At 41.8% G+C, this 23,199-nt stretch overlaps 1 protein-coding gene across 2 annotated transcripts; it reads left to right on the forward strand.

Annotated features, from left to right (window-relative positions):
- The first annotated feature begins 5,266 nt into the window (after positions 1 to 5,266).
- zbtb34 (zinc finger and BTB domain containing 34) lies at positions 5,267 to 21,664 on the forward strand. 2 transcript variants are annotated; one of them, XM_061768729.1, is made up of 2 exons: positions 5,267 to 5,693; positions 15,248 to 21,664. In XM_061768729.1, exons 1-2 carry the CDS (start codon positions 5,637 to 5,639, stop codon positions 16,808 to 16,810), a joined length of 1,620 nt encoding a protein of 539 aa, XP_061624713.1. In that variant the 5' UTR covers positions 5,267 to 5,636; the 3' UTR covers positions 16,811 to 21,664. The 2 variants fall into 2 exon arrangements, with proteins under 2 accessions (XP_061624713.1, XP_061624714.1); XM_061768730.1 differs by lacking the exon at positions 5,267 to 5,693 and adding an exon at positions 5,700 to 5,950.
- The last annotated feature ends 1,535 nt before the right edge of the window (positions 21,665 to 23,199 follow it).

A 23,199-nucleotide genomic window follows, 5' to 3' on the forward strand; every position in this document is an offset into this window, starting at 1 on the left:
ACAAGCTTTATTATTATTATCATTATTATTATTATTATTATTATTACAATCATAAAGACACTGTTTTGATTTACATTGATCAGCAACTGCATTGATTTATGGGTGTGCATGCTTAAATATCTATTTTTTGCATTTCCTCCCGAAGAAACTTGTTTTTTTCTTTGATTTGAACTACACAATTTATAAAACCCATATTTAACAAAAAAAGAAACAATCCAAAAATAGTTTAAAAGGATTGATTGTTGTCTCATTTTTCACGAAAACCTGCAATTTCAAATGAGGGCGCTTATGTTTCATACATCCCGTGCATATATCCAGTGGTGTCCAAACTACGGCCCGGGGGCATTTGTGGCCCGACATCTCTTATTTAGCGGCCCATGGCATAGACTTAAATAAACGTTTGATGCGGCCTATGTCGTTTTATCTGCATTGCACAATAGTTCTTACTTTCTGCAAGTTCATTCTTAGTTGTCAACCAGTTACACACATCATTTGGTAATGCTCATGTTTTGGTTCTAAATGTGGACATGTGATTCTGCTGCTGCTCAGTGCAGGCGTGGGTCTATTCGAGTAGGATACAGGGCCATCGGCCTCTTCAATATGCTAAAATAAAAACACTGACTTTTCGCTTCACTAGCTAGCTGTTTTTATTCTCAAATATAGAGTATATATAATAATAAATATAATATTGATTTGCATAGTTTTACCTACATTATGGATTGTTTTAGTGTGTTAAATAAATGAAAAGCTGTCAAAGTGGCCCTTACCTCCTTTGATTTCAACTATATTTGGCCCTTGAAATAAACAAGACACACCTGGGCTATAGAATAATTTATCAAATTTTGTTCTTCACTGTGAGTGTCAATTCCACCAGTGTTCTCTGGGATAAGATATCATCAGCAATACGTGCTGATCACATGTAAAGGATCATTAAAAGGAGATCATATCGAATGCCACGTCAAGAGCAGGAAAGAGAAAGCGAGAAAGAAATAAAGAGGAGATTTGTTTGTCAGTCAATTTTATCCACTCAATCTCCTTAGGCTTGTGAAAGAGCGGCAGAGAAAGGCCCAGGTTCAGCTTTCTGTAAATCTCCTGATGAAATGTTGACAAAACAGATAATTTTCTGTAATTTTCCTGCAGCCCTCTTTCAGCAGGTTACTCACTCAGAACCCCTTCATTTCAAACAGGCGTGCACTGCGACCTCTGACTGGTCCCAGACTTCTTTGGCCTCGGCCGAAAGTCGTAACAGTTGTGCCTTTTAGATCAGGTGGATGTCGTTTAAGAAGGCAGCTTCATAATGGAGGCCTTTGTCTCTCAAAGCGGCTCTCTCGGGCCCCAGTAAAAGGATAAGAAATGTAGTTAATAGCTCAGGAGTGGCCTAATCATCAGCTGCCATTACTGCTCCAATATCAGCGCAGATGACAGACTTATCAATAACAAAGGCCCAGCTGAAGCCTCCACCGCTCTGTCATTTTGATCTTTGCTCCACTCATCAGAGCTTTCATTTGAGCTAAGCACCAGGCAGCACACCTCTCATTCTCTTCACGCTGAGCCAGAAATCACTCATCTTTACAAGCCACTCTGTATTCTCCCAACCCCGGGCCACCATTTCCACAAATTGGCTTGATTTCTCTGGCAAATATATGACACATCAGAGAGCTCATTATACTTATAATGTGAGGGCTTCGAACTGTTAAAACTCTCTTTAGCTTCGGGCTTTTGTTCCTACTGCAACAGTTGGAGCCCAATATGTAATAGTACTGCACTGAGCTCGCTTTAATCGTTTTTAATTATTCTTGTCAAAACATGAACATAAAACTAACACTGCCATTTATGGTCAGCTTGTGTATATGTGCAAACTCACGGGACACTTCATTTCACAGGCCTTGACGAAGCCAAGATCCAATGCCAGAGCAAAAGCAAAATAGAATTATTTTCTATTCCGATCGACAATGTGATTGACAACAGGTTAACTAATGCAGGTGTAGTTTGTTAAGGTCCCTTTTACAAACCTACGTTACGTACAATCGTTTAATATTTTAAAAAAACAAAAACGTATATTATTGTATTCATACCTCCATGGCAGTTTCAATTAAAATGGAGCATTACTGCATTTGTATTTATTGATTCCGCTCTTTTGTTACATTGTGCAAGTGTAACTAATCTTGCGGCCAGTGAGTATACTCATAAGGCAGGAAATATTCAAAGTCCGTTATATACTCACTTAAATGTCATTAGCTTTAGTGAAAAAAAATATTATTGAACACCAAAATATATATACTAAACATGCTCTTCCTTCTTGCACATCACGTTTGTCCACCAAGAGGAAACCCGAGAGGGCCGAGGAGGCGCTTGTGCACCTGGACGAGGCGGCTCTTTCATTTACAGTCACGGTGAGGATCAGCCACTGACGGATTTAGACACCTGCTACTGGGAAATATGTTCGCCATCAGTGAGCTATGGACTATTTGTGGCCAGAACACTGGGAGACCCTTGTTCTCCACAGCAATGACGGCCAAGGTAGCCAAGGGACTCCTGGCAAAAATATTAGATGTTTTATTCATGTTATGCTTATAAATATGGTACTGCTTTTTTCATTTAGCAAGCAAAATGAGAATTGTAATGGTTGATTGCACTGACATGGTGTTATTGCAAAAATTAGACACACGATTCACACACAACAAACAAGAATGATTGATAATAAACAAATGTAAAGACTCATGGAAGGTTCAGCAGTCGATGCATAAAGTCATCAAATGTATATGTGCTATTAGCGCTGTACTTTAAGGCTTAGCATTAAACAGTGGAGCTCCTTATTCCTTCAGTTTGATACATGATATGTGCTCTTTAAACAAATCATTCCATCGCTATACACTCATCTATAGGGGCAGTGAGTTTGGGGATTTAGCAATGTCATCTGGGATTAAAAAGAAGCAGAACATCAGAGCCCCGGGCCACACCACCTGGAGCCCCCTGATGATACCTGGAGCTGCACCACCCAAAGGGAGCCCCATTATCATACTGCCAAATAATTCCTGCTCAAGCAAACGACACACAGCTAACAAGGCCCCGTTTGAGAAAAGATTACAAGTTCAACAGGAAACCCTTTGATGGAGAATTTGTTGGAGACCTTATCAATGCCATCATCATTCCTCCTGATCAGACAAACAATCTCTCATGACCAAATTTTTGGCTGTGGCTTCAGCTGTGCATCAATCCCCCCCCCCCCCCACCCCTCTCCGCTGCAAGAGGCAAGAGGAGGGAAAGGTCCCAGCTGAGCATAGAGGAGGGACGTGCGATGACAAAGCCATTCTTTCTTTGGGTTGATCATCCACCTGCACACGATTAGGTCAAATATTCACTTGTGCTGCCAACTTGTCATTCACCTTAAAACAAACACACGCGTGCACACGTACATGCAAATACACACACACACACGTGGCACACGGACACATGCACACACAGTAGACTAGACTTAACCTGTTGACTTATCGAGGAGTACATTTCACAAAATTCATCCATCCATTTTCAACACCGCTTATCCTGGTTAGGGTCGCGGGGCGCTGGAGCCTATCCCAGCTGACTACACCCTGAACTGGTCGCCAGTCCGTCGCAGGGCACATATAGACACGGACAACCATTCGCACTCACTTTCGCACCGTCACCGAGTGGGAACTGAACCCACGCTGCCCGCACCAAAGTCAGGCGAGTGGACCACTACATCAGTGACATTTCACAAAATTAGAATTATGAAAAATAAACTTTGGCATAAACTGCCTGGGTAAGTAAATGGATTGTAAATTCCATATTGGCATGGCAAAAATGTACTCATACAAATTTGGATCTTCACTAACTACTGCTGTTCAGCGCACTACAGTATAAGTATTAGGATTTATGTATTGTCTACTTTAATACAGACTAGATAACACATTTATATTACTATTTTGTGTTACAAATTCTCCAAATGTCAACGTGATTTTCATCTTTCTAAAATAAAAACTTTGGAAAAACAAAATGTTCTCAATTAGCACACAGGGAGAAAGGAATTACCGAATGCAGATGTTTCCATGCATGAGCTAAAGTGCAGTCGACGTCAGTGTGTCATGTGATGCACCCAAGAAAAGAAACAAAGCTACGGTTACGCCACCTTTCTCGATCAAAGAAGTAAAGATCTATACTGTATGTGACTTGGATTGAGGGTTTACTGTTTGAAGAGCAGGTTTTCCAAAGGCTGCTAAAAAAATATACGCTCTTCATACAATTTCATCTGAAAAATGGACAGAAATCTGAAAACATATTTGATGACAGTGATATCTGCACGACTGTGACATTTTAAAGGTAAACCCGTGGAGCACATTGCCAAGACTCAAAGTAAGAATTAATGAAGAATGAAATTACTACGCAAAAGACTACAAACAATCACGTAGAGTTGTTTTTGTAATGGTTTGCACACAGCACTCATTAAAAAAGATCAATTTATAGTTGAAAGTGATAAGTCACTTTGTTTTGTCTAGTATACTTTAGTGAAATAATTGACCACATTTTGTTGCATACACTGCAAACTCCTTTAATCCTAATTGTCCCAAACAGACAACTACAGGGCATTATTTCCTCCAATATACACACAAAGGGGTTACTGAATTGTCAATGAACATGGCACAAAAAAAACCAATGTTCGCAGATGACACAGGAGAGCTCCCACTGGATTGTCTCAACTTCTTCCAATAAGACATTTCAAACCAACAGAAGATTGATTGTGTTTTGGATAGTGTTGGTTATATTATGAACGAATAATATGTTCAATTAGTTTACAAAACGTGGAAATGTTGTATTGCCCTTTAATTTGATAACCGTGCCTCGTTAAAGTAAAAATGTCACATGATATCCAGTATTTGATTGCGGACATGAGAAACAGTGACCTGACATTATGCATTCAGGATCTGTTTTTGTTCTTATGTATTGTATAGGAGGCGCGCTTTGTGCGTTTGTTACAATTTAGTCTCTGGCGCCCCTTTGTGGCATGTCCACAAATACTTTTTTTTTTTTTTAAACGTGTCATTAGATGAGAGGGGATTTTTATGACTATGTTGCACACACTTAAGATCATTCCAAAGAAACAATAGGTCGCAATAGAGAATACCTGCAAAGTACAGCGCACAGCAATAAGTCGAAAAAAGTTCAAAACTACAGCGATTGTTCTTTAACTTTTTTTTTTTTTTCGCGACGCTCCCATTGGGGTTGGAGATATTTGAATTGCGCGTGTACTTTATGAAGAAAAGCTACAGGTTATTAAATGTACTATTACACGCGACAATAGGCACAACTTTGAATAGACTGGTATTGAATAGTCAAATATACCCAGTCGACTGTAGATCACTTTTACTGGAACTGATACTTTGGTTATCATTATCACAATATGAGGTGGTATATAGTACGCATATCAACGCACGTATGGTTTTGGTGCACAAATGTCAAAGCACGACTGTTCAAAGAATACGCGAGGTAGCTAAAGGTGCGCATGTGTGGTACACGCCAACACAGAATTTCACACAAATCCTTGGGATTGTGGAACGAAAGCAGACTTGAGCGGATATTTTGCTCGCCACCGGTGCAGTGGATGAGGCAAGAACATTCCCATGGCCACGTTGTGGATCGAGAACAAACTGGATCGCGACTCCTCTTCGTTTATTATGGTGCGTATGACTTGCACGGTGTGTCGGGAACATTATGTCTCTATACATTGCACTGGCACGGGTGAGCAAGGGAGGGGCTGCTGCAAAACTCACCGATAGAATGAACGCAAAGAGCCAAAAGAACACTTCCTGTTGATGCAAAAAATTGCAGCAGCAACTGTCTGACACATCTGGACTGGAGAGGGGGGGAGGCCTGGCTGTGGCTGTTCGCGAATTTGAAGGGGAATGGACAACGTTTAATGTCAGTCTGCAGCACGGTGAGTCCGCTCGCGTCAAATGTGGCGGCGTGCACCGGTTCGTCACGTCAACGTGTTTTTTCTGTCTTACTTGAGTAGTTCGGTGCAATCTAGTGTCAGCGATTGCATGCTAGCGTTAGCCACCGCCGTTGGCTAATATGGCTTGAGCGCTAACGAGCGAGCTAGCCCTGTAGCTAGCTCGAATGACAGCCGACCTAGCGCTTGTGTTCGACCCTGTCGTTGAAAATGTAGAAAAGCTTGTCAATGTTGTGCACACTGTGCAGAAGCCGAGCCGACTGTCGAGTCATTTCGTACTGGGTGCACATCGCAAGGTGTGTGTAAAGGTCTGGTGTTTTTTTGGGGGGCGAAATGCTAGCTAAATGTGAAGCTAGCTAGCTAATGGAGTTAGCGAATGTTCGAATGCTGCTCGGTCGCGGTATGGCACGGCCCTGTGAAGCGATGCAGATATAATCTGGGCAAACATTTCACTATACCAGTGCTTGAGACAGCCGACATGACTCATTTGGATTCGATTTTGTGCTGCCGTTTGCACGAGCAATGGACACACTTCCAATTTCTTTTGCTACTTACACGTTGGATTGTAATAAATTACAATTAAAGTTTGGCACGACACACATTTGCTACATTTTGCACCGACAATCGACGTCCCGCGATTTATTTTGTTTAAACGATGGGTTTGACACAATTACTAAAGTAAAATGTGAACGCTACTGCCATTGTAATTCAAAACTGTCTGGGGCAGCCAGACCTATTAGGTAATCAGCCTGTGATACTGGACATGGCAGTTACTAGTTAGTGTACACGACACCCTTTTACCAGCCAAAACCACTAAAGTACCAGTAGTTGTTTTTTCCATGTTCTCGTACCTGCTATTACAATGGTATGACAGGAAAGACCAAAGTGCAGGGAAGAGTCAGGTTATTCAGTACAGCTGAGTTCACCCAGGACATTATTTACTGTTAACTGTTTTTTTCCCCCCAGCAAGCTTTTCCCGTTAAATTTGTGATTTTTGTGACGCTTTTAGGCAATATCATTTTCCGTAGACTATTGCACAGAAGCCTGGCTCATATTTTTTTTATTTACGTGGACACACCCACACAAGTGTTTGTGATGTAAAGCAGAGCGAGTCACTTCTGAGCTTTATGTACCTGTGCAATGTTATTTACAAAAAAAACTATTTTTTGGGCAATAAAAATGCTTTGGCATAGATAGTATCAGCTTCTGGTTTCTCGCAGCACTCACTGTGGTATAAGGACATTTTCATAAATCCCTCCTCTGCCTTCAATGAAAGCAGTCGTTCCATCCATTTATCCATCTTCTTCCACTTATCCGAGGTCAGGTTGCAGGGGCAGTAGCTTTAGCAGGGACACCCAGACATCTCTCTCCCCAGCCACTTCCTCCAGCTCTTCCGGGGGGATCCCGAGGCGTGCCCAAGCCCGCCGAGAGAAGTAGTCTCTACGGCGTGTCCCGGGTCGTCCCCGGGGTCTCCTCCCGGTGGGACGTGCCCGAAGCACCTCACCGGGGAGGCGTCCGCGAGGCATCCTAAACAGATGCCCGAGCCACCTCATCTAGTTCCTCTCAATGCGGAGGAGCAGCGGCTCTCCTCTGAGCCTCTCCCGGATGACCGAGCTTCTCACCCTATCTCTAAGCGAGAGCCCGGACACCCTGCGGAGGAAACTCATTTCGGCCGCTTGTATCCAGGATCTTGGTTCTTTCGGTCATGACCCGCAGCTCCTGAACATAGGTAACGGTAGGAACGTAGCTCGACCGGTAAATTGAGAGCTTCGCCTTTCGGCTTAGCTCCTTCTTCACCATAACGGACCGATACAAAGTCCGCTTCACTGCAGACTCCGGACCGATCCGCCTGTCGATCTCCCGTTCCATTCTTCCGTCACTCGTGAACAAGACCCCAAGATACTTGAACTCCTCCACTCGGGGCAGGATCTCATCGACTCCGGTCGTACAGGGACCGAACAGCCCGTATAAGGGGGTTCGGTACCCCGTACTCCCGAAGCACCCCCAACAGGACTCCCCGAGTGACATGGTTGAAGTCCGCAAAACACATGTAGACTGGTTGGGTGAACTCCCACGCACCCTCGAGGACAGCTGTACAGCTGGTCCACTTATTTCAGTGTTTTGCGACTTCATGACACGATAGCCTAGCAATTAGCATCACTCCTCGCTCTCCCTACGTGATAACGTAAACTATACGTATAAGTGTTTGAAAAAGTGCTGACGTTTATTCGCTACCGTGGAGGCGATGATCGGTGACTTACATTGCGTTGACACCTGATGCAGAGAGAACTTTTGCCTCTTCGGCTTGGCAGCCGGGGGGTGTAATAAAATATAGTGTCCCCAAGCTGCTTGGTTTTTAAGTATTTTTTTTTAAACAAAATAGTGTTTATTTCATCAAATCCATCGTCACGGTGGCCGGACACAGTGCCGTACTGTAGTCTCGGACACTGGATATTGCCGCCGCCCCTCCCCCCCCCCCCCCCCCCAATATCAGAAACAATCGGTGTTACGGAAATCATGAGTCAGCGTTCAGTGATTTCCGTAACAAAATACATCCATCCATCCATCCATTTTCTGAGCCGCTTCTCCTCACTAGGGTCGCGGACGTGCTGGAGCCTATCCCAGCTGTCATCGGGCAGGAGGCGGGGTACACCTTGAACTGGTTGCCAGCCAATCACAGGGCACATAGGAACAAACAACCATTCGCACTCACAGTCATGCCTACGGGCAATTTAGAGTCTCCAATTCATGCATGTTTTTGGGATGTGGGAGGAAACCGGAGTACCCGGAGAAAACCCACGCAGGCACGGGGAGAACATGCAAACTCCACACAGGCGGGGCCGGGGATTGAACCCAGGTCCTCAGAACTGTGAGGCTGACGCTCTAACCAGTCGGCCACCGTGCCGCTAACAAAATACATATGATCCGTAAAAGTTGGCATCTCTGGGAATGTTAGAACAGGCTTGATCAGCAACAGTAGGTATGAGAAAAACTTACTCATTTATTATTTGCCAATTGGTAACTGCTGTGCATGTCTTGACCTCTGAGAGGCAGTGTGGGGCACGCAGTGAGATACACACTTGCAGTAACAAAGAACGTAGAAGAAGTCATGATCGAATATTGTTATTGTAACACGTTTTTCACAGAGTTTGATTAATATATGCCGGAAATAGTTGTTGTATTACCCGTTTATGTTTATTGACTACCAGTATTCATTATTTTGAGTCATGTAAGTGCCACGAGTCGGATGCAAATTTTCCTTAGGTCGTGAATAATCTTTTTCATTCATTATGTGTTAGCGCTGAGCTTGCGATTTTTTTATTTTATTGTTTTTAAACAAAAACAAAGAAAGAAACGAAGTATGTGGTGTATTTGAGCATTCAGTAGGTGTAATTATTTTATGCGAGTTCAGTTTTACAGTGAACTTCAGCTCGAGCATCAAGAAACGACTTTAAGCAAGCAACATTCACTCCTACTTCCTGCTACTATGTTAGCACCTTAGCAAGTTGTCGTCGTGATCACGTGGGCTCCGCATGCCATCGAGCGCTGCTGGATAGAAATGCTGCAGTAGAGCATGGAATGGACTGCTTGTATAAGAGTGGTAAAAGCGGATGATTTAAGATGCAGTCCGATCCTTGTTTTTTTGCTCACATCGGACCAATTCCCGATCTCAAAGATCGGTTCGGGACACCCCTAACTGTTATAGTATCCTCCACTCCCCCCGCTGTTAAGAAACAGTAGGGCTAATTAACATAATTCCACCCACATACCGAGTTTCTCAATAACTTGGCAGCCTGGCTGGACGTTGGTCCAGACCAAATGTCAGAGACATTAATAATACACATGGTTTTAAAATGGTGAACATGCTTAATGAGTCCTTTTTAAAGTCAAGTTAGGTTGGAATTAATTGGTGACTACAGCGACAAAATTTCCCCCTCAAAGGCAATCCTGCCAGGCCATCGCACTGGTCTTTAATTACATTTTGAGGATTAAAAAAATTAATCTTTTTGCAGGGCAAGATCAAATGCGTCACTGATGTGAAAGTTGTCACTACCCAGTCTTCCTTGTGCTGAAATATCACGTATTCTCAAAGAACAATACTACTTGTTGTATACTGTGCTAACGCTGACAATTTAGGATGTGTATTACCCAGTCTTACTGAAGCAAGTGACAGGAAAGACAGGATGAAGTAAAGCTATATGGGTATGTGGCTTCAGTTGAGGATTAACTCACTTTGGCAGAGAGGAGTGGGCAAAGAAGCTCAGCTACTTCTGCTCGTACTGATCCCATGTAATATGTATATAGATGTGGACAAGACTTTGTTCCCATCTGTAGTTTGGTGCCCCAAAGCAGTGTCCTGGTTCACGTACTTCACACTTCCAGTTTTATGACTGGACCAAAGGTTGCTAAGTAAAAACATTATTCTTAAGGTTGCTAGCAAGTTGGTCTGTGTTCGTGATATTGTGTGACAAAACAGAAACCTTCAAATCGATAATTCTGTTTACTGACATACCCTTATTGTAATATATGTGGTACTATTTCTATTACCTCAGGTGTGAGGAAGACATTGTAAAATGTATGTTGTAGCTGTTAGGTCCTTCTGTTGCACCCATGCTGACACGTACTGAAGGAGATATGCTGAGTATTACAAGCTGATCCAATTTGTAAAAGGGTTTTTCCTGGCTCAAATTGATACAATTCTATTATGTCCAAGTGGATATGCCGTGACCCTCTTTGATGAAAAGTCCATTAAAACAAAAGTGCATGTGTGGGCAGTTAAACAACAAAGCTGGGCAATTAATCAATTAATTTGACTTTTGGGGTCAAATTATTTATTTTTTTCTTAATGACTTGCGTAGTTCCCTTGTAATGCGTACATTACAACAACAACGTGGCTCTGAACAGAGGAGCTAGTTTCTAAAAGGCCCACCGTTTTGTCAGTTATTTGGAATTGGTTTGGGTTCGCATCATCGGACAATGTCCAATTTACGTACATGGATACGTTGCACTTAGAAGGCTGCGTTTGAGCGAGGGAAACTAATCAGCTTCAAATTGGAATTCTCTCTGTCTGTGTGCGTCTTTCCTCATCTGGTGCCTAGATGAGGACGTGAGGTTGAGTGGACAGGTGCCTTGGTGACTGGACAAAGTATTTGCAATCCAGAAGTGCTGACTGTGACTCAATCTGCAGGAACGCCGTCTGAATTGGCAGCAAGGGGTTTGGAAAGAGTTGCAGCAATGGCAAAGATGGGAGAAGGGCATGTGAACTAGGCAGTCGGAGAGCTGATGTATTTGCCGAAATGCTGAAATTGTGTGCATAGAAATTTGCTGACTGAATTCAACAAACTGTTTCGAGCGTGACATCAACGAGTCACTAAGCGCGTGTTATTGGCTTGAGGAGGAGGGAGAGTGCTTGTAGCAACAGACGAGTGTGCTGAATTGAATTAGTTGTCTTCTTTTTCTGAATGCACAGCTTTGGTAAGTGAGGGAGGACCAGTGTAAGAATTGGATTGAGCGGAAGTCATGCCTGGAGAGGGAGGAGTCACGATGACATTATAGAAAGGCGGCTCTTGTTATGCTGTTCATGTGACCTGCGTTTAATAATAACAGCCTCAAAGAGGAATTTGAACAACTTTGCAGCCCTCACTATGAAAGTAGAAGGAGAGCAGGGAATTATTCCACCGTACACGAAGAGGTCCGTGATTTTTTGCAAATACCGTAAATTTCCACAATGCAGAATCCGCTGCTGTGGTAGTCCCACAACGAGAACAGGTTTGTGCAAACGTTATCTGTCCTAATGACAAGCACGCCAATCTATGGATTGTTTTTTTTTTTTTCTAGCTGGAAATAGCATCACACAACAATGAGGGAGCCTTTCATCTTGTGTTTGAACGTAACTTTCCCAACTTATATTGATCCAAAACCACTGCACACCACTAAACAAAAATGTCACAGAAAGTTGATAAAACAGGTTAATTGTTCTTTCTGCCATCTAGTGGAAGAGCTCTTGAATTGTTCTGCCTGCCATTATACATTGCTGGATGACATGAAATTGTTTTCCGCGTTACACTGGTTTGGGGGAGGTGAATTCAAGTACAGTCTTGAAAAATATCAATACTTCCAGAGATGTCAAAAGTACTGGCCTTCAGTACTAAAGTAGAAATACTGATACTGGTGCGAGAAACATCTCTCGTGGTAAAAGTACTGAAATAAAAGTATAATAGTACACACTTCAAAATGTACTTAAGTAAAAAAGTAAAAACTAAACCAACATTTTCCAGCCAAATAATGAAATACATAGTTAGATTTTTCTTTTGTTTCAGATGATTGGCGTGCTTTCCCTGGGGGAAACAATGGACAAACAAACAAAGAAATAAAAACAAGTCCGCTTAAATGAAAAAAAAGCATTTATTTGTACTATTGAAATAGTTATATACAACATAAATACAGTTGTTAAAAAATAAAAAGCCAGATTTGTTTCAAACACATTTGCCCACTGCCAAACATTACGGGGGAATGAAACTAGTCGAAAATGGGCAAATTATAGCTATTTTCAGTTTTGTTTTTCATGGTTTTGTTTTGGCAGTTGGAAAATAAATGTTTGAAATATTATACACTATATTGCCAAAGTATTTGCTCACTTGCTTTGACTCACATATGATTGTAAGTCATTTCCCATTCTAAATCCATATGGTTTAATATGATATGGTATTTTTATTGTTTTTGTGACAGTGGACTCTTGGAAAAGTAATTTTGGCCATCTGTATGTTCCGCATATATTAAGGAATGACAATAAAACGCTACCATACCATATTATTTATGATGTTTCTTTTGGCTTTTGATTCAGAGAGTCTTTTGCAACTTGCACATAAGTAAAAGCAGACTTTCTTCATCTGGCAAATGTGGAGCATATACTTTCAGGCTTTTGTAATCACCTCTATTTCCCCATTATTTTCATCAAAGGTACTGTTTGTTTTTATCGTCGCCATCAGTTTAGCATTAATCTCAGGTTCCGCCATAAGACTAGTAGCAATTATTGAAAAATGAATAGAATTGGGTCCAGACATGACAGATTTTACAGTCATGTAATCAATTCTGTGTACAGGTTTGAAGTGGCACTCTTTTTTGCCTCCTCTAAGTATTGTCGATGTTTTTCTGATATTTCAACAGGATTCTGCGTTCTTCAAGTGCTCAAGCTTGTGAAGTCATTTAAATTAGATCTAATTGTAAATCTTCAAAATGTTTCTGTTTGTTCTCTATGTGCCATTTGTGATTCTGTGGTTGTTTTCAACCTCTCCAGTGGCGAACTGTGGGGTGAAATTGTTGTCGGAAGTGGGTTGTAGTCCACATTTTCCACAGTGGGGTTCCGTTTTTCTGTTGTACAGTTCACCAACAGAAGAAACCTTGAGTGTCCTTTCAGACTCCATATTTTCTCTGGCATAGTAAAGAAATAATCTCAGGCATTCCAGAGACCTCTTTGCACGCAAGAAATTAAGTTACAATTCAGTTTCGATCTGTCCACTTTTAAGTTTGCAATACTGCAAAATTTAGTCCGTATTAATGCAAGTCTAGAAAAGAGACATTTTAAATACATTTTGCATGATAATTTTAACAACAGGTCAATCGCATCATCCAAATTCAGAAAACTGTTGTTGTGATCATTGGGAAACGGATTAAAAGCCAACTTCTCAAAGGAGGAGTCATCTTTTCTATAGAGCGCTGTACAGTATATCCTAGGGCATGGTATGATTTATGCAAAGTTCTTGTTGTTGAGACTTTTGGCTTGTCCCGTCAGGCTTTGCCACAGAAAATCACTCGCATGATTTGTTTGGCACAGTTTTTATGCCAGATGCCTGAATGTGTTACATTTTGTCACATGTACTGTGCACAGAAAGGCGTGATAGTCTTAACTTTTGATCTCAGCCTATGTAGACTGTATTGTTCCCTTGTCAACCTCAACAATGTTGCCAGACCCGTTCTGCCTAATTTAAGTCAGCCCGCCGAGCAACCAGACCAAATGTTACTCTGGCTGTGATTCAAATTTCGAATCACAAGTGGTTGGCATTGCAACAGCACACACGTTATGGCCAATCAAAATGCAAGGTTTAATCACATGATCTGTAACAACGGCAACAAAAGAACTCACTGTTCCAGTATTTTTGGAGGGGGGTGTAATGTATATGAGCTGTTTTGCTGCTGATTGTGTGATGAGGATGAACTCCTACAAAGTTAACAATTATTTAGGATTCAAAAGAAAGTTGTCATTATCTTATCAGGGTTTCCGTGGGGTCATTTAAAGTCTAAAAAGTAGGAATTTTCTCATGTATGTATGCTAGTTACCTTAAAATCACAACGAAGGGGGCGTACTGTATATCAGTGGTTCTCAAAGTATGGTACGAGCGCCACTAAGTGGGACGCGAGCTTCTTCCCCTTGGTAGCGTGTGAAAGTATCACAAAGTTTACTTTAGTGAACTTTTTTATCGTCCATCCATCCATTTTCTATACCACTTCATCCTCACAAGGGTCACTGGCGTGCTGGAGCCTATCCAGCAGCCTGTTTTTTCTTCCCTGTATTTACGTAAGCACAGTGTTAATATTCAAACTGTGTACAAATGTTGGTCACGATGGCGGTAGTTGGACAGTTAAGATTTTTTTTCGGTGGTCACATGTACTGTGCACAGAAAGGTTTGAGAAACACTGCTGTATATACAGTAGTCGTATTGACACACACAAACGATTTACCTGAAAGTTAACTTCTGAAGAAATTGCAGCTTAAAGAAGTAGAAACTACAGCTGAAATATATTTTCCCCTTTTTCTTAGAAACAGTATTTCAGCCGTCTGATTAATGCGCATCTGCAATTTTTTTTGTGGGCATTCTCTTCCTGTTTGCCGGGTACGTGGTGTTGATGCGCAGATGGCACCATTTCCTTTCAGGATTTCATGGACATCATTACATTTCTCCTCCCTCTGTGGTGGCATTCCAAAAATACAGAAAAAGCCACAGAAAAAGCAAGATGTCAACCATGACATCGTCATGAATTTTGATATTTTTTTGGGGGGGTAACTTTGAAGGTCCATTGTACCAGATTTTGTTTGTTTGTTTCTTTCAACTCTTGTACCACTTCACAGGAAATTAAAGGCTCCTCTGTTCTGGAAAAAAAAAATGAACAGTTTATTCTTCGCAGCATAAAGTACACCTTGTATTTCAGAATTGTTTTGAATTACATAGGAATGAGATACCCTTTTTGTATTTTTGCTAAATGTTTTTGTCTTTTCCCCCTCAGGTGGTTGACAAACTGGAGAAACATATTCTAGAAATGGACGACGGCAGCTACATCGAGTTTGATGTGTCGGAGTTCAGCAACACCGTCCTGACTCAGCTCAATGAGTTGCGACTGCAGGGCAAGTTATGTGACATCATTGTTCACATTCAGGGTCAGCCGTTTCGCGCCCACAAGGCCGTCCTGGCAGCTAGCTCCCCCTACTTTCGAGACCACTCGGCTCTCAGCACCATGAGCGGCCTTTCAATCTCAGTCATCAAAAGCCCTGAGGTGTTTGAGCAGCTTCTTGCGTTCTGCTACACAGGTCATATGTCCCTGCAGCTCAAGGACATTATCAGTTTCCTCACCGCCGCCAGCTTTCTGCAGATGCAGGTCATTATTGACAAGTGTACTCAGATCCTTGAGAGCATCCACTCCAAAATAAGCCTCCCAGTTAATACCTGCAGCCCAGAGAAGGATGATTCGCAGAGCAGTCGCAACGGGGTCAACGACAGCAACCTCTTCGTCAACCCTACGCAGATCTCCCCCCCTTACTACTCCCGTCAGAGTCACGCAGGCCACGAAGCACGCTTGGATCTGGCAGGAAAAGGCCTGGGTCGTGGGCGCCTGCAGCAAGAGGAAGGCCAGTCAGATCGTGGCAGCACCGATAGTGTGTCAGAGCATGACGTTCCCATGGAAGGAGAAATGGAGCAAGTGGAACTCATTGGCAAAGATGGCCAAGTAACAGATGTGCACGTGAAAGTGGAGAAAACCGAGAGGCCTACCTACTCCGATAGTTCCTCGGCTGGCGATGACGGCTACCACACCGAGTTGGTGGACGGAGAGCAAGTTCTGGCCGTGAGCGTGGGTTCTTACGGTCCAGTTATCCAGTCTGCTGCCTATTCCTACTCAGGGCTGTCTTCCCCGTGCTTTGTTAACCTCAGCAGCTCCAGTCCATCCCGTTCCATCCTCAGTGGGTTCAGAGGTGGTAGAGCCAGAGCAAAGCGCCCCCTGGCCATCCCAGCAGCGGTACTGAGTCACATCAAGCAAGGTGCGGACGACGGCGAGCCCGCTGTGGGACCCGCCGTGTTGGAGAACGACGTGCGAGAGCGTAGCCTGAGGAGTCAGTGGTACCCGTACAACGAACGACTCATTTGCGTCTACTGCGGTAAGACGTTCAATCAGAAAGGGAGCCTCGACCGTCACATGCGCCTGCATATGGGCATCACGCCTTTTGTTTGTAAATTCTGCGGCAAGAAGTATACGAGGAAAGACCAATTGGAGTACCACATCCGTGGCCACACGGACAACAAGCCGTTCCACTGCCAGATCTGTGGAAAGTGCTTCCCGTTTCAGGGCACCCTTAATCAGCACCTGAGGAAGAAGCACATGGGAGCGTCCGAGGGCAGCAATCACATGGACTCTCCGGAGCGGACGGAGGGAAGCTCGGGTCAGAAGGACCAGGAGGATGCCGCTGAGGGGATAGCCTACGAGGCCCAATATGCAGAAGAGGCACCGGCCACTGATATGGAGGAGAGTTCCAAATGCAGTCCAGAAGAGGCTCAGGCATCCAGATGTGATTATTAGGTTCTGCTTCAGGTTCAAGAAGCTTTAAGAAATGTTAATTTCAAATCGACTTAAGGACTTTTCAGCTCCCTCTGCTATAGACGTTTCTTACTTTAAGGGGTGCTGCTGCCGATTTTGTGAACGCTAGGTGTCAAATGCAGAGTAAAGCGAGTTACTTCGGGAGCTACGTACGTCGTACTATTTTTGCTGAGGTCCCATTTATCTAGGCCCTCCCCCCCCCCCCCACCCCAGGATGATTTCTCTTTATATCTTTCCATGTTTTTAAAAACATATTTACAGAGTTATATAGGCATGTTGCAATAATTGAAAATGTGAAAGCTCTGGTAAGATGCTTGTCATATCACCTTTTTACCTGACCTGTTTTTGCACATACGGCCACAGGAGGTCACTCACTCACTCACTAGGAATTATCTTTTCTTTTTTTTAATTGCATAGCTTTTTGTGACATATCCGTTCAATACCTCATGATACAACTACACACTCATCACAGTATTCTCACGTCAATGGAACTTACTTGGTTCTACCTCATAGCCAATAATTTACCGGGCGCAGACAAGTTCACTGTTAGAACTCCATTTTAGGGTGTATGTACAGTATTTTGCCAAACCATGTGTAAAGAATATTCTCTCGATATAAAGCCTTCATAGACGGGGGAAATATTCCTTGTTGATTGTATTGGTTAGACTAACAAAAAGGAGATATGCTCAAGTGAGTACATTTTGTCTGAAAGTGTGTTTGTTTTTTTGGGAACATTTAGAAAGAGGAGAACAAAATAGATGGCCCAGGATACTTAAAGATAGCAGTTTGCTGTCTAACATTCATTTCCAACAAACCGCAGAATATTTACCTCGTCACAAGTCCTGGTGGCATGCTCGTCCATAAGTCACGGTTTTCGACACTGTTCACTATGAAAAGCGGCTTTTATGTGAAGTCCACCATACTGTACGTCCCCCCCGCCCCCACACTGGGATGTCAAATTTACATCAGAATGTGTAACTTGTTTTTGACCCGAGTTAGGTTAGGTAAGCTAGAACTCGTTATTCATTCAGTGCCGTCGCAACAACTCCGGATCCGTTCACACACAGTACAGCAAAAGTACTCGTCAATAATATGCAAAACGCAGCAAAGGAATCTCAGCCATTTTAACGTGTTTTTTTTTTTTTCTTCCGTTATTTACAAGGACTATTGTGTTTTTTCTTTCCGTTTTATTTCATGTTCATTCTGTCCTACCTGCCATCTTTGTTCTCTGCATTGGTGCGGATCAAATATAAATGTAAAGACCAAGGTTATTTTCAGAAGTCAATACCACTTTTTGTTTGATATGTGTGGCTAAAACGAGAGAGAACTGTTTCAAGGTGGTGGAAAGAAGTACGTGATACAAAGTATTGATGCACTTTGCATAGTCAGTAGGTGGGATTGATGTCCCAGTGATAGTTTGCTAATCTCTTTTTAAATCTGATGCTGCATTGTCAAGAGTAGGACAGTAGTACCAACACAGGAGTTACTTACGACATGATGAAACTCTGCAACCACATGATTACTAACGGCTACAAATCACGCAAAAGGCTTTGTTGTGTTTTATCGGTTTATTGAACCATAGGGCTTGGGCGTTGGGTAGAAGGTAGTATACAAAGACTGTTTTATGTTGATAGTGATTTTATAGTTGATTCTTACAAGGCACTTGTAAGGCCTGATTGATTATCCTTTCAAGCGGTTTGGTCATTTAAAGCTCCGCTCGTGCGGTCTTTCTTTGATACAACGTTGCTGTCTTATTTTCCATCCAAATGAGTTAATGCCTTTCTTGTGGTGCAATTTCGCTATATAGCAATATGAAATGTTGTTTTGCCCAGTTGGATCAAGAGGATGGCCATTATCATTTTTTCATGTGCAGTCCTTATATTTACTGGGCAGTTGAGAAGTTTAATCAAATTTGGTCGTCGTCTTTTTTGTTGTTGTTGTTGTTGTTGTTGTTGTTGTTTGTGTGTGTGTGCGTGTGTGTGTGTGTGTGTGTGTGTAGGCATTTATTCTTTACAGTTTTGGTTGATAGCCAATTTGTTTTTTTCCCCCCAACGTCAACATTAATCTTAGAATTGTTTACTACATTTATTTCCATCATGTTTATTTTTGTCCGCTGCTGATGGAGTCTAATTTGATTCTGCCAGCCATTTCCCAGAAATGATTTGCGAGTGAAAGGTACAAACTGTTTCAACTCTCTTGTGCCATGACTTCACACCAAAGATTAGCACATTATTTTAGGTGTACATTTTTGACTGTATTTCAGAAGTGAATGCTTATCAGGACAAATGGGTTATTCATTAAATGTAGGCAGAGTTAATTGCTATTTGAGAGGAATGTACACTCCCAACTTAAAACAATCATTTGTGTCAAATCTGAACAATTTGCGATGAAGGCTAAATTATAATTAGCAACATTCATTGAAGCCATAAATACTGTAGCTGTAGTAGTTGGTATACATTATGTGCAATAGGTAATGTAATTGTGTGAAGCCAATGTAAACACACAAAAAAGAGAGCGTACTTCACAACAAGTGGCATTTTAAACCTAGTGCCTTCCCACAAGCTTTACATTTTAGAGTTTGGCACTTAGAAGAATGTGCCTCATTTCTTTTTAAATGAATTGAAACGAGAGACTTCGATGAAACCTCGCCACGTGTATTGTAAAGTCGTACCGACAAGAAATTAGACGTCTCCAATGTGTCATCCATTTTGTACTTCTTCAGCTCACGTCCTACCCCCCTTGTTCCCTTTGTATCAAATGAAAGGCATGTTTTCGCTTCGGGTTTGATTTTATTGTCATGGGACAAATGACTATCTGAGGTAGCAAGTGATAACAATCAAATGAGGCTCTTGCCCCGTACTCAGAGAGAGATTTGTTTATCCCTCCACTCTAGCCAGTGAGGACAATCCCATTCATGTGCCGTACTTTTCCGCTCTTTGAATGAATGAATGAAGGAAGGAAGGAGATGCATGAAACGCACACATCTACTTCCCTTTCCTGCCCCAATATTGGTTGGAGAGCAGCTGCTTGGATATTCAGTGAAGTATGTGTGCATTTAAAAAAATAAATAAATAAATACGCGTACCCTATACTGTAGTTAAATTGCACGTTTCGCAACCACAAAATTGTATACAATTGCCAATGGATACTTTTGAAACTTGAGTTGTCCTCGATTGTGCACTTAACACTTCTCGTTAATAGTACATAACAGTCCATCTGGAAATTGTATCTATCCAGCTACGTATAATGGCCTCATTTGCTTTAGCAGGGGCCTTAACCCATTAAAAAATATATATTTAAAAAAAAAATGTTTTTTTTTTTTGGGCTAGTAAGGTTTTTTTTTCTTATCAAATAAGTATATAAGTCCATGTATAGGTAAATGGCGGGGGTATTGTTTAAATGCTTTTCATGTAGCTATATTTACTTAAGTCATAGTACACACAAAACCAACTGACCTTGACACAATCTCTGACTTTTTTTTTTTTTTTTTTTTTTTTGGTCAAACCTTAGTTCCACACACAATGCATGCGATGCATTATTGGCCACAAGTAATCAAAAGGAAGTGTTTACAGGGAAGGCTGTCAGACTACTTTTTGAAATTGCAGCTCATCCTCTTCTTAAACTCACTTCAGGTAGTTTACAAACACTGATATACCGGCTGAGAAAAAAAAAATCTTACGTCTTCCATAGCATTTTTTTTTTTTTGTGGGGGGTCAGTGTCTGTCCACTGTGTATTATAAAAAGAAAGCAATAAACTTTTATAAAAGTGGTGCATTTGGATCATCAAGCCTATTGAAATATTGCCCTGTCATATCAAACAAACTGCATGTCAGGGAGCTGTTAAATTTAAAGAGAACCAGGATAATTTGATATTGATTAGGGTTGTTTTTTTTTTTTTTTATATCTATATTTGCTGAAAACTTTTGGCCAGGTTGGCTTCATCTTTAGAAGAATAATTAGCTTACTAAATATACAATGTGTATATATTAAAGAAAACGTGAAATCTAGTGGTAGTCGGTGAACTGCAACTGAAGAACTGAGCCTGTGGCTCAGTCGTCTGACTGCACTGGGCAGAGTTGCACCTCCAGCTGTGTCAAAATATCGAAAGGGATGTTTGGGCTGTTTAGCCACCTTTAGGGAGCGGGCTGTGTGTTGTCATGTTCTGATTTGGCGGACACTTCTGGCTCCTCAGTTTGCATTTGATCAAGATGAGAGGGCTGTTAATAAGCTCAACAACAATTCCCTCAACACACTATAATGTCTCTGGCTCATGTATTTGGGGACAAGGCAAAAAGAAAAAAACAACAAAAAAAACTTCAAACTTTCAACTCAGGGTGTTTCGTGTTTAAAAAATGGTCTCATTGGGTAGCATCCTATGTCCGTAATCGTGCGCTTCTCTTCAGGTGTCCTCAAGTCAGTGGTTTCCATACATTCTGCCTCAAGGTCTCAATGAGTCCATTCCGATTATGTTCCGGAGAGCTGAAGCTCGAGGTCCGGCGAAGGCCCCGAAATGAGTCATGACAGCACATGTGCCCAATCTCCTGTTTTGTCCACTCTCCACACAACCTCACAACCCAACTGTGAACCTCAGAACTCTACTGTTTTGTACAACTATGAAGTAAATGAAGCTAGCTCAAGCTGACGTATCTGTTGCCATTTCTTTGAGTTTTATTTTATAGCATGAAATAAAAGTATATTTATTCAAATGATATATTTTACTCATAATCATTCTGTGCAGCTTCATTTTGGTCCTTAAGCTTGTAAATTGCTTTTTTATTAAGGAAAAAAATGTCAAGAGAAAAATGCGTTTGTAAAATAAAGACGCTGATTTGGCAATTTCTTGTCGTTTGTGTTGTGTGTTTTTCTTTTCTTGCGTCAGTGAGTGCCAGAAATAATTATCACGAGAAACTATAACATGAAGATTTCAGATGAATAATATCATATTGTTTGCTTTAGTTGTTATTCCGTTCATTTGCGGTTGACGGTTGAACGCCATCTGCAGAACAAACTTTTCATCCTCTAGAGGGAGACACAGATCACCAATTGTGTGATCACTCATTTCTAATGACGTGGCTGCAAAGTCGCCTTTCTGCTTTTCAAGGGAAAATAATAATCGTAATAAAATGTTATGAAAAGAAAAATCAGTTAAAACGAATTGCAATGTATCCCATTCTAAAATGGCAAACATATTACTGTTGTACTTTTAAAAGTTGAGATAGAATAGAATAGATCAAGCCCTTTTCTTCCATGTGTTTTCAATCATTAAACGACTCATTCAGGCAGCTGAAATGGAAACCATTGCTCACCGTGATCATTACTTTGACCTTTGCAACCCCAAACTTGGACATACGTCGTTAGGATTAACAGCACTAAAAACTGCAACCGCAAGGCAACGAGATCATCTCTACAGTGCCGTGTGGCTTTGCGAACGCAATATCAAGACGTCCAGCAAGGAAGCCCGTAGGACTGCAGGCATCTCCGTGAGTGCGGAAATCCTGCAGTTAAGGAAGCAACGGTGGGCCGCCGCGGCCTTCTCTGCTGAACTTCATTCATTTATTTCCAACAAGTCTGATTTGATGTCCAATCAGATTCCAGTCTCTATGTGCTGCCGTGTCAGTCTAATCTGCCCCAGGGCCTTTAGCGTGCGTAGTGCTGGCCAATGGAACTAACTAAATTAACAATGAGCTTCTTTCACCGGATTGTAAATTCTCCTCAGATGCTAAATAACCGTCCTCTGATTAGTTGGTCAGATGGTGGTCATCGTCTTTGGCTGACACTGACAGCGGTGCTACTGCAACTGACAGCGCATTCAGTGACACCGTGAAAAAGATTCAAACCTTTGGGACCCCATAATTCACACGTTAAAAATACATCAAAGTCGCAACAAAAAAAACGTGTTGCCGTGTTGCGAGGAAAATGAAGCAGTTATCCTCGTGAGCGCAGAAGGCGAGAAGAAAACAAACAAAAGAAAATTTAAAGTACCAAACATGGCTGGGAATTAATCCGAAAATTTGAGTAAGAAAATGGACCTGTTATGTGACAAATTCCTTTTATTACGAGCCACCTGAGACCAATACTTGCTGTTGTTCTATTTTCTACTACTTTCCCCAAGCACAGCAGTTGCAGAACAAGGTAAGATCATTCGTGTCAATTAAAATCATCATCATCATCATCATCATCATCTGGCTAAAATAAATAAACAAATATAATGAATTTGTCACATAACAGGTCCATTTTCTTCCTCAAATTTTCTGATTAATTCCCAGCCATGTTTTTGCTCTTGTCCCCACCAAATTTAAACACGCACACGCACACACACACACGACTAAGAGAAATATTTTTATTGAGTGTTACGGCTGTGCTCGAGCCGC

This window comes from Phyllopteryx taeniolatus, chromosome 3, assembly GCF_024500385.1.
Source record: "Phyllopteryx taeniolatus isolate TA_2022b chromosome 3, UOR_Ptae_1.2, whole genome shotgun sequence".
NCBI classification, from domain to species: Eukaryota; Metazoa; Chordata; class Actinopteri; order Syngnathiformes; family Syngnathidae; genus Phyllopteryx; species Phyllopteryx taeniolatus.

Bases quoted from the DNA above. Each gene is read 5' to 3' on its own strand.
- zbtb34 (XM_061768729.1), top strand. From the start codon at position 5,637: ATGGCCACGTTGTGGATCGAGAACAAACTGGATCGCGACTCCTCTTCG. The intron at 5,694-15,247 runs GTGCGTATGACT...TTTCCCCCTCAG, and splicing joins ACTCCTCTTCGTTTATTATG to GTGGTTGACAAACTGGAGAA.